This window comes from Hippocampus bargibanti, linkage group LG01 (genome assembly GCF_051943395.1).
Source record: "Hippocampus bargibanti isolate YZ-2025 linkage group LG01, ASM5194339v1, whole genome shotgun sequence".
In the NCBI taxonomy this organism is placed as follows: domain Eukaryota; kingdom Metazoa; phylum Chordata; class Actinopteri; order Syngnathiformes; family Syngnathidae; genus Hippocampus; species Hippocampus bargibanti.
In genome coordinates, this window is record NC_142734.1 from 37323185 (window position 1) to 37339534 (window position 16350).

General features: G+C 43.7%; 1 protein-coding gene across 1 annotated transcript in view; it reads left to right on the plus strand.

Moving 5' to 3' along the window:
- The window catches only part of syt6a (synaptotagmin VIa), a 36032-nt gene that overhangs the window by 11042 nt on the left and 8640 nt on the right, over nucleotides 1-16350 (plus strand). Inside the window, exon 2 of the mRNA XM_089015198.1 lies at nucleotides 14545-14965. Within this exon, the coding sequence (XP_088871324.1) occupies nucleotides 14545-14965 (421 nt within the window). The remainder of the gene's footprint in view (nucleotides 1-14544; nucleotides 14966-16350) is intronic.

Consider the following 16350-nt stretch of genomic DNA (forward strand, 5'->3'; position numbering starts at 1 on the left):
TCGGGTGTGTGTGTGTGGGGGGGTCTCCTTAAGTCCCGACTTCACAGCGGCCAATGTTGCGTCATCCCCAAAGGGAGTTCCAGTTCAGTGAGTCCATTATGTTTCCGCCATGTAGACTGAGCGTCGCTCCTGAGAGGATATACTGTACTTCCATTGCCTGAGAAACATATCGACTGTGTTTGAAACCACAATGGCGCAAACGACACTTTCTTCATGTGCCCGTTTGTTAACATACCACAAGAAAGAAAACTCCACCAATATGTACATCAGGACTGCGTTTTAGGCTACTTTGCACAAAATAGGGCATTGAGAGTACAAATTTGGCTTGTGAAATCCAAATAAATAATAATCCCTGGAAGAGGTCAATCCCTGACGTATTTAGGTATGACAGTGAATGAGTTAAAAACACGGTCCCACAAAACAGTTCTTCATTGGTCATCAAGCTACGTTGTACTGACAAAATGAGCTGAAAGCAGACAATCCCATGATATTAAGAAGTCACAACGGTAATAAAGTGAATTTCCAAGCTTTACCATCAGACAGAGACACGACGAAGAAGACTTCTTATTCTCACCTCATCCAGGGAAAAAGCTTTGATTTTGTTCGTGCTCGATCTATGCTGGTTTACTCTGGTGGGACTATGCTTATTTTTCTAATGGCCATGGCAGTGCATGCCCGAGGCCTTTTTTTAAACATCATTACAAGTCCTTGTCCATAGCTTGCCTTCGCCATTGCTTATGTGTGGGGGAATAAGGAAAGGAAGGCGACAAAGATACGTACACGCTTCAACTGGATTTTGCAAGGACAAAAGCAAAAGGCAGACCACGCAGCTTGCTCTCTTAATGGGAGATGACAAAATTGAAAGCAGCAAAGCTCCCATCGTGATGAGTAAGGGGAATTTCAGAAGTTTCTTATGCCAAAGGGAAGATGGCAAAATAAATGTCGTATCACGGTTGCCGCCCCCTGCAGCTTGTTTAGCTCTCAGTGCATATCCAACCACGGCACCACGAGTCTGCACGATGTCCAAATTGTTTGTCGAACAAAGTTTGATTTGCACAGTTGAAGGGCTGCATTACTCACAGAGCTCAAATGCAACGTCTGACTGGTGCGCATTGCAGTTGTAATATCGATGTTAATTGCTTTCAATAATGAGGTGCTAAAATCACAAACGATTACTGGTTAGAGAGCAGACCTTGTGAACAAAACTCCAAATAAGAGTGGTGGAATAATTAGTGTTTTTTTTTTTTAATCTGCCTATAGCTTGGTGTAAATTGGCCACTTCCTGGTTCGTGGAGGAAGATTATGATAATATGACTATTATTCTTATTTTTAATGTAGTTTTTCTTTTACACGCAACTATCACTATCTATAACTGATTTCCCAAAATCAGCACACGCGCTCTTGAAGATGTCGTTGCCGGGATGTTTGCAAGTCTTGGCAGCTGCCAGATGAATGATTCAGTCGACACTGTGTGGAAAACATGATATATAAGCTAACTCGGAATCCGGAAGGATGAACTGGGCTCCAGAGAGTACCTCCTCCAGCTCGGAGAAGAACTCGCACAGCTTGTATCAAGATGGATACAGACAACTAAAAGTATTTGGACAACATGAAAAAAAAATGCTGACACTCACACATCAGTCTAAACACTGTAGCTGCGAGCTGCTGCATGTATTAACCCAATGAAATGGAGTCCACCAAATCTGTTACAGTGCTTGCACGACACTAACATTTTGTTCTCGTCCGTCGGACACTCACTTCCGATAGCTGAGGTCATAGTGTGACTTGGTTGATCTTTTATTAATGTGATAAAAATGAATACAAAGGACGAAGACGTCTCTGAAGAAAGTGACTCTTTTGGTAACGGGATGCACATTTGTAAATTGAACCTTGTCAGACACAAATATGGTCTTTTATGCCTCTTTCACACCTCGTGTCTGACTTTAAAATGTTAATCATACTACCTCCTATTCACCCGAGGATATTGACAGTCGCAGCTCGTACCCGACGCATTCATCGTGCACTTGTCAGCACTTGAGCTGATCCTCAACCCGTCGACGCCCGGCCAGCCGCTGTCAGCCAACTGATTGCTTTAAAGGTTATTGTTCGACACATTTGCACAGACAACATCATTATTTAAATGCACTTTACGTGCACTTTCTATCACCCAATTCTAATTAAATGGCACTATTTCTATTTTATCATTAAAATGGTCCTTATTGAGATCACTGTAGTTAGATTAGTGAACATGTGAAGCAACATACACGAACCTATGCCAAATGACGATATGGATTGCAAGACACCAGTAAGCTAATGTTTAATATTAAACACTTAATAGTTACGTTTGGCTTGGACTGTTGACTTGGACATTATTACTTACAATTTACATCACATACTTCTAACTTGATTCATTTATATCTTTCTGAATGCTCTATGTTACTATTTCAAAATGACCTTGTTTGCGTCCGCTGTCTTTTGTCCGACTGTTTATTCCAAAACCGTTATTGCAGCTGATGAGCCTCTCGACTGCCATCGGTAGTGTGCACTGAAGGTTCACTTCTGGCTTCAGGCATGGAATTCGGAAAACCTCCAATCACTGTGCTAATCCTTTCTTTCCTCCAGGGCGTTTGGAATAATAATAATAATGCCACCTGGTTTAGCAGTGGAAACAATATTGTTTAATTACACACAACTCACAACGATCGCTGTCATCACTCGAATCACGGAGTCTACTTCCAAACTATTTTTTTTTTGTCCATGTTCTTCAACTTTCGGGGTATGACCCTAAACCCATGACAATCTTATGAGTCGCAACTTTCGTTTCCACCAAGCGCTGTAGTTCAGTTAGCAGTAAACAAATAGGACATTTTTCTTTTTCACTTATGACACAAGATTATTTGTCATGAACATGCACAGCCGACATCTGCGGACACAGCGACCACACGCAGCGTTAGTAGCACACATAGCAGCGGGGTGCTACTTAAGCACACGGCTAGCAATTTGGGGTAATTGTGTCTTGCTCAAAATAACACTCATGGCACCACCGCTGCGCTAGCGACATCCCAACAGTGCGATTCCCCAAAAGTCGTTTCACAACTACCGACATTGTTGTGCTGATTGCAGACAGGACCAAAAGGTGCTATTTATTTGTCCTAGATGGATATTCTCTGTGTGCACTTCTTGTCAAAGGGTAAACGCAAGGAATCTAAAGTTATACATACATAGTTCATAGTTCATCAATGTGACGATTATGTCCGCATTTTCTATGCAACAGTCACGATCATTGAAAGGACCATTACAACTGCTGTTTTCTTTTCTTTTCTTTTTTTCTTTTTCAAATATGTGCTAATAACAGTGGCGGGGCGTCAGGGCCTGAAAAGCCTTCTCTTCTGGCCTAAAAATATCTGAATCACAGGCATTTCAAGAAAAAATGGACATCATTGAGAAAGGTCGCTCAGTTATTTCCTGGCCAATGGTCCACTCGAGTGGACACCACACTTTTTTTCAGTCTGGATTGATTCACACATAGCACTACTGAAGGCCTAGCCATGAAATCCACGTCCCGCCAATGGCTAATAGGAAGATGTATTTTTTTCTTTTACTTTAACTCTTTCACTTTAGAACTACAAGTAAGAAACAAACAATTTAATTGCAATGAATTCAGTTGAGATCAAATGTCTTGAAAAGGCACTTTTTTTTTTTTTTTTAATCTCTGATCGAACATGCTATCTGCATCACCTGGTTGAATGCTCACCAGTGCACCCCCCACAAAAAAAATCTGACATTTCAAAAGCAATTAACTTGTGTTTATATAGTCGTCTCTGCTGCAATGGGTCGCGGCGGACACATGCAGTCTCATCTTCCACAGGCTGCTGAGAAAGTGATGCTAATCGAGATGGAGGGGGGTTGGGGCAATCACCCCTCCCACCCGTCTCTCTCTCTCTCTCTCTCTCTCTCTCTCTCTCTCTCTCTCTCTCTCTCTCTCTCTCTCTCTCTCTCTCTCTCTCTCTCTCTCTCTCTCTCTCTCTCTCTCTCTCTCTCTCTCTCTCTCTCTCCATGATTGTGCTGCAATATGTCGCATGACTGCCACGAGGACTGCAGGCGAGTCTCACAGTTAATCATCATAATAGGGCAGCTTTGTTTGTGTTACACAACAAAGTTAAATTTCCATTTTATTGCAAAAAAAACCCAAAATTCTGTAGAAAAAAGGCTCGTTTTGATCCATTCAAATGATTTTTCCGTCAATGTCGACCGTGAAACAACTCTTGGGACGTATCGGATCATTCACTTACCTGCTTTGATATTCTTGAGAAAGCCATAACCACATCATTGCTATTCACGCAGCTCAAACGTATGCAGCTTTGCTGCATTGTCACTCACCTTTTTTTTACTCCCGCTACCCAACACCGCATGCTCAGTCTCATTGGTCTGATCTGACCTGCACCCCCAGCCCCATTTTACACCGCAGCATCCCGCTGCCATAGAAACCAAAAGGAGCATCCCGTGTGGTGCATGCAAGGCTCGCAATGTGCGCGCTCGGGAGAGGGAGCGCATCGACAAAAGAGAGAGCGAGCAGAGTGGTGGTGGTGGTGTTATTGGTTGGGGGGGGGGGGGGGGGAGCTAAAGAGAGGCAGAAGGAAAAGTAAGCGGGTGTGGTTATCCAGAAAGGAAAAGAACTTTGACGGGTGAGTACGGCGCGGAGCCTTGGGTGTCTTTCTTTCATCTTCTTTGTTGATGAGTGATTGTGGCTTTGCTGCCGGGGTGCTCCGAAACAGGTAGCGGGAGTTGCGTTGTCTCATCTTGTGGCTTCCACGTTGTTGTGGACAAAGCATCTTACTTTTGCATAGAAAGCAAGCGGCTTCCTTGTTTTGCACGAGACAAATTCATTGCTGGAGCGCCGTGTTAATATTTGATGAGCTTTCCCATCTCGCTCGCTCGCTCGCTCGCTCGGCTGTCTTCCTTGTAAAATTGTCTCTTGGTCATCTTCCAGCTTTTATCAGTGATTTAACTCATTCATCTTCAAGGCTGAGGTCCTGCTGCATAGCGCAAAAATCTGTCTAGTCAGGCTCTTTGATTCCTTTTCTGTCACTTTTCACTTCTCGTGCTCTTCCTCTGTGCTCCTTGTCCTGACGCTTTGATGAAAGGCCAGAGCCGAGGGGCGGGCTTATAATAGGGAGGGAAAAGTGTCATTGTGACACAGGTTGGCACCTTTGAGACGCTTGTTGTTCGATAATGAGCCAAGCTGTGATGACAGAAGGCAAAAAAGAAAAAAGAAATGTCCCTCACGGCACTCATTCGCGCCTTTCTTCCTTTCCGTCATCCTCGACTAGTGAAAGCAATCACCAAGAAGTTCCGTTTGGCTGTCTTTATTTTACTGTTTTTTTGAGGGTGGTGCATTACTTTTGTCAGCAATCGGGAAGGACAACAAAAGAATCAAAATCTCACTACCTTTTACGCAACTTCCCTGTAGTTCTCCAAAGTGAACATTTTGAATGTGGCAAAATCAATAACCTTGGGAAAAGGCTTGTTTTTTTTTCGATGGGATTTTACAAAGCTGATTTATACAACAACACTGAAAGCTGCACGCGTGACACCAAAAGCCTGTCATTCTGCTTTAGTCGGTTACATTGGAAAGTGACGTGACTATTGGGGCTTAGGGGTGCTGAAGTAAGTGTACAATTTAATGCCACCATTTTGCCCGTAGAGTACTTGTACATTTCTTCCCCCGTAAGGCTTAAAATGTATTCACATGCAGTGCTATTTTCCGCTGACTGCTATCTTTGCCAAAATGACGGGACCTTTTGCTGACCCTGTGGCCACATTTGATGTTTTTCTTCTCAGCAATAATGTCATGAGTCGGATGTAACTCCGACAACAAAGGCCAAACTTTCTCAATCACCAAAAGCGTGTTTTGTGGTTTTAATACATGGTCAAGAAGAAAGACAATCCATTGTTGTCCTACTCTCTTCTTCTTTGTTGCTGCCACATTAGGATGGCTAATCATGAGCCTGAGTCCTTAGGGAGAACTTAACCGGACTGACTGTAAACAGATCCCTTCTCTCTGGCCCCGAGCGGCCCTTCCTAGATTGCCGTGGACTTGGTTGTGATTCGCGTGTGCGATTGCGTGTACAGTTCCAGGTTGGGAAAGAACACGCGATCGTGCACGTGTGCGCAAGTGTTGACATGATGGCGTGCAAGGAGTCCTGCCGCGAAGGGTTGCGTGATTTCTTTGTGTGCGGATACAGCGATTTGTGTCGCCTGCCGTGTGACACCTTTTTGTTGAAATGTCACTCGTCGAAGCTACGCTGGAATATGTGGCAGCGGCTTTGTGTCCAGATCGGTGCGATAATGCTGAGCCTGCCCTCTGCCTTCCCTTCCCAACCTCTTGCAGGCACAGTGGGCGTCGATACCAAACAAAATTGGAGTGGATTGTCAGAGCCCTTTTGCCCCAATCAATAGCGCTGTATTGGCCTTGTAAACGAAGGCCGGCGTGATATCAGCAATGATCTCTCTTGTCACAGGAAGCTCATGTTCAATAGATGAAATACTTCCGGTGCAATAGGGGGCTCCACTCTGGTCAACACGCATCAAGGTATCCAAAATTGCTGGAGAGAGAAAGAACTGACACTCCAAAGCTTTTATTCACCGAAGGCTCAGGCGCCGCTTCTGACTGCAACCTGAACATTTCATCCACAAAGAGATCAAAACATCCCGATGCTATTCCATTTCGCTGTTTTGTCCGTTTTATAGAAAACTCTACATCTGGTATTGCAGAAAGTTTTTTTTCTGCATTACAGTTTCCATGCAAGGCACAGGAAAGGTACTCTCAGGAAGTTTGTTCTAGTGCTTGAGTGAAAGCCACTCAAGATAACATCAGATCCATAGACAGTATTTTCCTGTGTGTAAGGCACATCCAAAAGCCTTCAATTTCTTCAAAAGATGACCGTGCGTGGGCCTTATACGCAGGTGCGCCTAATATGTGAAGTAATATTGAGCCACAACAGGTCTCACAACTACTGTCAGCACCCAGCGACTCCGTTTCCTCAATAATCCCGAAATTTCCAAAGAATGAAAAAGGTTTTCCAAATATAAGGCACACCACATTATAAGGCGCTGGGGTTACGCACTACTTCTTCTCCAGGGGGAAATTGAGTGGGTGGCTGCTGAGAGTCGTTGCGACACCTGTTGTGGCTCAATATGACTTCAGGTATAAGGCGCACGCTCATCAATTGAAGAAAATCAAGGCTTTTGGGTGCACCTTATACACCAGAAAAGATGGCAAGTTTCAGCAAAGCTACGCTGACAGATACAGTAAGCACAAGGCTGCGGGGATGTGCCCACTGTGCATGCTTTGCGATAGAAACGTGCTCAACAGTCCTGGTTAAATGATTTGCACATCATCAATCGAGCGTTTTGTCTCTGATTGGCTGTTTTTCTTGAGATGTCTCACAACCAGTACATTTTAGCAGTGAAAAGAACATGTTTTCTCTTCAATGAATGTGATGGCCTCATTTTTTTTCACAAAGAATTTCCACCTTTAAAACACCATTTTGTCCCTCGCTGTTGACTGAAAATGGCATCTGAAGTATTCTGGGCTGCGCTTGCAAACTTCACATGAGCCGTGATTGTTTATTATCTAAACCCTGAGCATACGCCATTTAATGACCATTCCTAGTTTGTAGAATTATATTCCACTTACTTACTTGACTGCAGCATCAATAACTGATCGATATGCGTCGGATCAAAATGAGCAGAGTGGAATCAGGCCCAGCTTTTGGCACGTTTATAATTCTAGCAATAGTCACTGACACCCTTTCGACCATATATATATATATATATATATATATATATATATATATATATATATATATATATATATATATATTTACAGCTGTATGCTGAGGCTCTGAGCGTTTTCAAAGGCATGTCCCAAATGTCAGCCGACGCGTGATGTAACAGGATCAAAGTGATGGATGCATCATTTCTTCATACTGACTTGTTGTTTCCCATCATCGTTGGTAGCCTCAAGGGCCGAAGGTCGAGTCAAAGCTTGGAGAATTGTTTTTTATGCTTCATAACAAGATTGTGTTGGAATCGATGGAAAAGACACATATTGTGGCAAATATGCAGCGTTTCTCTTTGAAGCTTCCTGCTTATGTTTCTTACTTGGTGACGTGATGATTTCAATCTGATTTTCTCCCAAACGGGTTTGCTTTATCAGCTCGAAATCAAAAGGGATCCCGTGGATTTTCTGCATGAGGTGGATAATTGGCTTTAGGTTATAAATAAAATGGCGGAGATTGCAACAATGCCATCCTATCAAACCACATTTCCATCATTGGGCTCGATGGAAGCATTTTCTCAAAGGCATGTCTAAAATATTCTTTTGGGTTGTTTGCATGTCAGCTAGGGTAGACTCCTAAGGATAAACGGCACATTAAATGGATGGTTCCATAGTTATGTCAGCGTTTTACTCCACTTATCCTGCCAATCCATCAATTTTGAGTTTCCACCGTGTTTGTTTTTCTTCCCATCAATCAACCTGTTGAAATGTTGCTGTGTTCAGTCATTTAGCTCACGTAGCATCTCTGCTTCCACTGACACTTCACATAGACGAGGAATGTATTTGCCTTCCTCAATCGCTGTGTCAAAAGGTAAAGAGCGGGACTTGAGCCCGTGACACAAAAAGAATTAAACACCACTTCGGAATAAGCGTTATAGCCCTAGCTGATCTTCTCACCCCGAAACTCAGAAATATGAAGCAGATTTAGTCACCGTATCATCCTGTGTTCAAATATTCCTAGAATAAGTCCCCCTGCCCACAATTCAGTTTTTTGGAGCGATAGTAAAATGTTAAGTAGATAAAGTCCCCCCTTCTCCCTCAATCAGCATCGCTCCTTTGCCTGCAATCTACTTGACAGGCAAACTAGCAGTCTTATTAATTTGTCACAATGATGCGACACTTGAAGCTTGCGGAACATCAGCTAGCGGGCAGATTCAACTGCATGGCATTTGTAATGGATGTAGAAAATCTTTTTTCAAAACCTCGGGAAAGAAATTCAGAAGGACTGTAAATAAGCGGGAGTCGTACCTGTTGTTGTTGCTTGTTCAAATAAAAGTAGCCATGCAGCAAACGCAGGCCGCATCAATAAAGTCCATCTTTATTATTCTTGGATGGCATGGCGCTGTGCTGTGCTGCTCTGACACTATTGGTCGGAGCTCTTAGGAATGGATTGCAATATTGTTAATCATTCAGATCCGAAAGCTTGAACAAACCGCAATGACTCATTCTATAAAAGCACCGGCATGTCCTCTGCAAAAATGAAATCACATTCATTCCTGTCCTGTCCTGTCCTGCGGTGGGCCCTTTGCTACTTTTTAGATGATTGTTCTTATTATATCAGGATGTTTCTTTCCTACGCTGTTGAGCAATACTGTACTGAATGTCTTTTCACGAGAATGAAGACTTTTCACCAATGCCTATGATATGTATTACGGCTTAAAATAATAGTGTAATACTCCACCCCCCCGCCTCACACATAGACTGCAAAAATAAATATGCTTGAAGTCTTGTCAACCGCTGAACAAGAAATCGCCGAGCCGTCAATACATTTGGTAGCGTTCAAATCACTCCAGTTTAGATGACACCGGACCAAGACAATACATCGTTCCCTCAAGAGGGCGATTGTGTATATTTATTGCATTTCAACAGCGACTTCCAAGAGCCGTTGAGACGTTACGACGGTGAATTAATGTGACAGGATGGTGCACGGAGGCTTGGAAGTCATCCAACAAGGATTTCAATTGGACTCTCGCATACAAATGGCGTTTCAAAGTCACACTTTATGGTGTTTTTTTGTTTGTTTATTAATTCTTGAAACACATTTCACAAGTGATTCTCAAATCATGATCTTAAAAATGTTTCTTTTTAAATGGTGGCCAAAAGCTGCCAAAAAGTAAGAGTAAGAATATTGCTCAAATTAAGAACACTTTTTCACACATAGTACCTAATAATGGCCCAAGAATTGACTTGGTAGGGATCACAATGACAGCCGTTGAGACGGAAGTAAAAAGAAGTGGTCTGGATGCTGACATTAAATCTAAGACAGTAACAACAATGTCCGTGATTAAAATGCTCCTAATGTTTGAGCACGGGGGACGAGCTTGTTATGTGCCATGAACATATTTTCAAATAATGTCACTATTTTTTCCCCTTGCAAGTATAGGCAGACTGCAAGCCTTCCAATAGAGACTCCGGTTAATTGTTCCATTTCCCATTTGACTCAATTGGCCAATGATAAATCCATTAGAAAGCGGATGTGGAGTGACCTTTGACTTGCAGTAGAAAATAATTGTGTAAAAAAAAATAACCGTATAACTATAATCTGATAATACCAGCTATTTCTGATTTTTTTCTTCTGTGTGTCAAAACAACATCAGAAGCACAAAAAAGACATTTATACACTTTCATTTAAGATTCATAGCGTCTTTAAAAGCATATTTTTCACAGGGGTACACCGTTTTTTAAAAAAATCATTTATTTATTTATTTATGGGCAGGTTGTGGGGAGGTACACTCATTGATTCATGAAATGTCTACAGTGAAATGGGAAAGAAGCCTTCAAAATATTCAAAGTAGGACAAAGCGCTACTCCCACTTGAGTCATGTTTACCTCATGTCCTTTCCTTTCTGGTTTCACACACACACACACAACCCTTTTGCAATCTATCCACCTCCTCTCAAAATGCTGAAGCTTTAGGATTTGAGGATGTGTAGGGGGGTGGGATTATGGGATTTAGAGGAAAAAGACACCACAGAATAAACTCTCCAGAAATGGCTGAGATGCCCGCATCAAGCTTAGTGGGAATTATGCCCGCCCTCAGAGAATGCATCCAGGGAAGACAAGTTTCCCGTGCACGTAGGCCAAACCGTTTTGACAAATTAACGTTGAGCTACAAATCCCATTCCGTGATAAATGCTGCCGCGTCGGCCATTTCCTGTGTCGCGGTATGTCAATCCTCCCTCTGCAACAAGCGCAGAAGCGTCGGGAAAATCCACTCAGAACAAAAACACACACACACATGATACATTTCAAGTAGTATGAGAGGGTGAAACATGGAGATGGTTTGGCAAAAGATCACAAATGTCTGCGATGGAAGCCCTCAATCTGTTTTGTCAGAGCTCTTCCGGGTCGCCTTGTGAGTTTATTGTGTTTTTTGCTCTCGTAAAAATGTTCCTCGTTGTGTAATCTTCTTTTTTGTTTGTCATGTAGTGGATTTTGTGGGCCTTCAAGTTGACAAGCAATTTTCATTTGTAGAATTCCTTTTATACCCATTTTATTATTATCCACCCATCCATCCTCGGTCGTCGGAAAGGGATGGTGTTGATCTGTGGCCCGTGTGCAAGTCGTCCGGGCGAAAACCCAGTTTCAACAGCGCCGCTCACTTGTCTGCCCTTTGCCGCAGAGCAAACAGCCGCCCGAAGGAGCTTTTGCGGCCCGATTGATTTCGCTTCGGCAGTATTGATTGCGGGAAGTGTTTCTCAGCAAGAAGGCACCCTAGAAAGAGGCCGCTGATGGACTGCGGGCCAACGGTAGTCCTCTCCTGCAGAAGCGCGGCGTGTAATCATTAATAGCGCAGCTAAAAATGCCGCAGGTGGCTCCATTCTCACGCTGTCTGGAGAGCTCGTGTCCGGTCCGGCGGGAATCATACGCTTCGCTTCATTAGCCGTATGCCTGAAGAGGAATGCCTGACCGACGGCTCTCTTATCGTCACTTCCTATTGGGCGCTTGGTCACGCCTGCCCATGTCTTACGACTCTGTTCTTTCTTTGCAGCGCTAAAGTCATTAGCTGCTTTTCAGCTGGCACGCTTCTATTTCCGTCGTCATTATGGGAAACGCCGCTTTCGCTTCCACGCCTGATTGACGAGTGCGCGGAGGTGTGGTGGCGCAATTGTTCGCTCATTAACCTTTTCGCGCCGAGCCTGACGGGGCACCGACAGCCCCGAGAAAAGTTTACAGATGAACATTTCATTGAAATGTGGAAATAATGCACTTTTGGCTTTGATCACAAGATTGACACCTACTGTATAAACAATGTATTGGTTTCAGGTCCTCTTTGGGGAAAAAAGGGGCATTCTTCTTTGGTGTCTTCAGAAGGTTCCATGTAAACTTGAAAAACTTGTGTTTTCAGACATTATAGGCATCAACATGAAGACGTAATGCTCGTCGTGACATTTCATACAAAACTGTCAAGTAGTCCATCTAACCTTGCTCCATGCACCTAATTTGGGACCAGATGATCTTAAACTGCTCCCTGGCAACGCAAAATGAGTCTATCTATCTTCATCTATCGTTCTATTGAGGATCGTGACGACCCTGCTTGGACACAAATTGGATTACTTCCCCAACAGGAAAAGAGCAATCTGGTTTTCATTGATAATTAAGTGACAAAGTGTGTTAACAATCTGACAGATTGATACTGGGGCATCCATCTAATTTGTGTTTAGAAGGAGGTTCACAACCGTCTTGGATTGAAAGATGGATTTTCACCTCTTGGGAGGGTGATAAAGTACTGGTCAGACCTCAGGCAATGTTTTTTTTCCCTCCCACGAGGGGGCAGCATTTGCCTTGTGTACAGCCGCCCCCATTTCAAGCTCACATGACTCCAGACCCATATAACTTTGGAATTAACTCATTTTTTTCTGATGAAAGAAGAGAGTCTAAGGTTTCTTCGACTGCATTGAATGTTTATGTCGTCCTAAAACTCAATATTTTGTGGGTCCTGTAATTTGAGTGAAAATGACAAAAAGCTGCCACTGGAGCGGACACATTTTTGCACATTATCAGGCAGTGAATGAGTGAACCATGTCATTTGAACGCTGGAAAAGGAAATATATCTTCACAACCTGACCTTTTTTATTTCTCGTGATATGATCATGAGATATGATCATTCTTGAAGACAAGAATTGACCTTGCCTACCGTGACTAAGATAGAAGAATTTCTTTCTGAGATCAAGCAAGTCACATGTATTTCAAGATGCCTCTTCATTTGTCAAGACATAAAATCAGATTTGCTTCAGTCTCCGCTGCAGATCTCAATGTTCCAATCTCAACTGTGAATTGTTTTTTTGAACATTTTCATAATTCCTGGTATTGCCAAGTAAGTGTGCCAAATTTTGCACCATTCGGCAGTCCTGTGCACACTATATCAAGAGACCCACCCCAGGTATGCCGACTGTATTTTTTTCTCTCGTTGCGTTCACAATGCTGGCTCAGCTTTAGTTTGAGTGGAGCGTCATGTGATAGTTCACGTGACGCGTTCAAGCTGTTGTAAGACAGGTGAGATCTGAGTTCAGCAAGAGCAGAAATCTTCGTGCAAGGAAGGGCTCATTTTAAGAAGAGCAGTCAATTCAGTTTGAAACTAGAAAGCTGTCTGAGGAGCGAGAACAATCTGTTTCGGTCCTTGTAGATGTCACATTTTCTTTTTTTCCCCATAAAGATCGATTAGCCTGTGATATTCACTCGACTGCGTTTGACGCCTACATCGACTCAAAGGATGTAAATTATCCACTCTTGTTCCGTCACTTGTGCGAGTTTCAAGATTAAATAGCTTAGCAAATGTAGATTATGTAAACCAAAAGCAAGCAATCTGCTCTCCTCTATTAATAAAACGGAAAAACAATCTGAGATGAACTCATCTCTGCCTGCAGGTCCCAGCATATTCTATTTGTCTTCCACCGGGGAAGATTTTGCTCAGTAAACATTTGGTGGGGAAAAAAAGCTAATTCAATGTGCCCCAAAGCGGCTTCCTGCTATCGGTGCACTATTACATGGAGACTGGAGTCTTCTGAGAGCAGCACTCAGCTATGGTAGATAAATGAGAGTCAACGCAGTGTGTGGAAAAGAACACTGCTGCAAAATGTGGAGAATTGAATTCAGGCTTGGGCGAATGGGGAACGTTCCAGGTATCGGATGCAGAAATCTGATTATACGGACTCAACAAACAAGGTGCTTTGCCTGTTCTCCCTCAGGCTTCACGCATCTTGCCAGTCAGCCTCGTTGGCCTGTGACCAAGTCTTTGGTGTGCGACTCCAAGTGCATTCAAACTCAACCCGAAGGCCCAGGTTCTTTCATCTGTTTGGCCATTTTAAACCCTGATTGTAACACAAAGCAACACGTTGATCTCTCCTACCGGGTCCCCGCTTGCACCATTTGCCATAAATCAAAGGCGCTCCTCTCTCTTGAGGTACTTGCTGTCGACTGAAAATGACATCACAGTGCCTCACAGCTCAACTTGCAGGAAACGAGTGAGCCATTATGGTTCTTAACTGAGCTTTTTGCAAAGCAAAGTTTCCCCGGCCAATTAAGGACAAACTCTTGACATATTTCATTGAATGAAGTCTGCGGATGTGAAATGCAGGTTTGTTTATGTGCAGAAAAATATTGACCTAACAGAATGTCTCTTTTTGTCTCATGACACTCATCACTGCCATCTGCTTGGCCATATTGTGTTCCGGGACGGGGACGCCACGGCTCGCCACCAGATGCTACTTTTGGCCTGCTGCTCGGTGTGTTTGTGCTGTGTGGCTTAGTTGCGCTGGGCCTGCTCGCCTTTGGCTCCTGGAAGTGGTGCGGTCCGCCTGGACGGAGCAAAGCCGGCTTCCTCGCTCCGTCCCCGAGCCCGGAGCACCGCCCGCTTCAGCTGCCTCGCCCAGCGCCACCGCCGTCACCTCCAGATCCCCAAAAACAACAGCAGCAGCAGCAGCAGCAGCAGCCGGTGGTTACCATGGCAACAGAGAAAGTGAAGGACCACATGGGCCCGATGGGCTTCCTGGAGGCAGCGGTGAAGATAAGTCATACATCTCCCGACATCCCTACTGATGTTCAACTCTCCATGAGGGAGCACTTCCTGCGCCGCACGCAGCGCATGCAGAGGCAAACGACTGAACCGGCTTCCTCCACACGGTTAGTCATGACGCGCGTGTGCGTGCGCGCGCATGTTTGGGTGCGGACTCGTGCCTCTGATCAATTACTCAGAGCTGCTCAAACAAGGGTGGGAGATCCGGAGCCGTAAGGTGTCTCCAAAGTCTTGAGGATGAGTGGTTCCTGCTATCTAGTGTTTGGATTGCAACATCATCGTGTATTTATTGTAATCTGGTGACATGGCCTACGTGGCCAATTGGATCCCCAAAGGAAAAGAATTCTTGCACACTGCAAGAATCAAGACAAGGGCATGCGTGGTAAATCCTACAGGACCATCCACACCCTGCCCACCACCTTTTCCAGCTATTCCCCTGTTCTACACACTTGGCCAATAAAGAGGATTCTGATTCTGAATACGGGATCAACTCTGCGAGGCAAGATTCCTACAGTCAGCCTTGAAGTTACACTCAAAGCAAAAATTCATTACAACTAAAATGAAACATTGAAAACCAAATCACCTCCCGCAATCAGCCCAAATGTTACTTGGTGGTGTTGATGTTGTCTCTGTAAAATGTTTTTTTTTATTTTGTGAAAGTTGTTAGCTCCTGCTTGCTTTTCTTTCTTTCTTCCCTTCCAAGTGGACACTCTTAAGATAGCATTTTTTTGCTTTTCCTGCCGCCTTTATATGGTGAGTGGTTTGAAATGTAAGAAGCACTGGCACATCATTTGAAAAATACTTCTAAAATAATGAAAGAGAGAGTGAGATTTCCCTTGAATTGTGGCGCCCTGGTCTATCTATCACTTTTTTCGGTGAGCAGAATCATTTCACACTTGGTGCTGCGTCTCTTTACTCTAAGATATTAAGATTGGATTGCATTTGCCTTTATTAGTCTCGCAGTGGAGAAATGTACATTTCACCGCAAAGATCAAATCGTTTTAAGACAAAATTGGAGTTGTTTGGAACATGTGACATAACAAGTCAGCGACCTCGAAGGCATTTGCATCTTCTTGTCGGTCATTACACTGAAGTTAATTACATGTGACGACTTCATCGCGAGCCTTCTCCTGAGGAGGCAAAAATGCCTTGATGCATGTTTCCGGCATGCTCGTCGTCAAGCCGGCATCCTTGAAATCCCTTTTGTCCTTGAATTAAAGCAGGAGAGCGCTCCCGCGGGGGCTTCAATCCAACAACTCATCAGGCACTTCGCAATGACTCATGCATGCAGCACTACAACGAGCATGTTATGTGTCACTTTGTCATCGCTGATTAGCTGGGAGCCCTATTCATTCAACTTTGACTTGATCAATGTGATTTGGTTACGTTTAAACATTCATTCGCGGGATCGTCTTGTCCTAGAGTGAAGAAAACTCTTTGGAGGACACAACAAATCGACGAATTCATCAGAACTTGAACCGAAACTCTTATT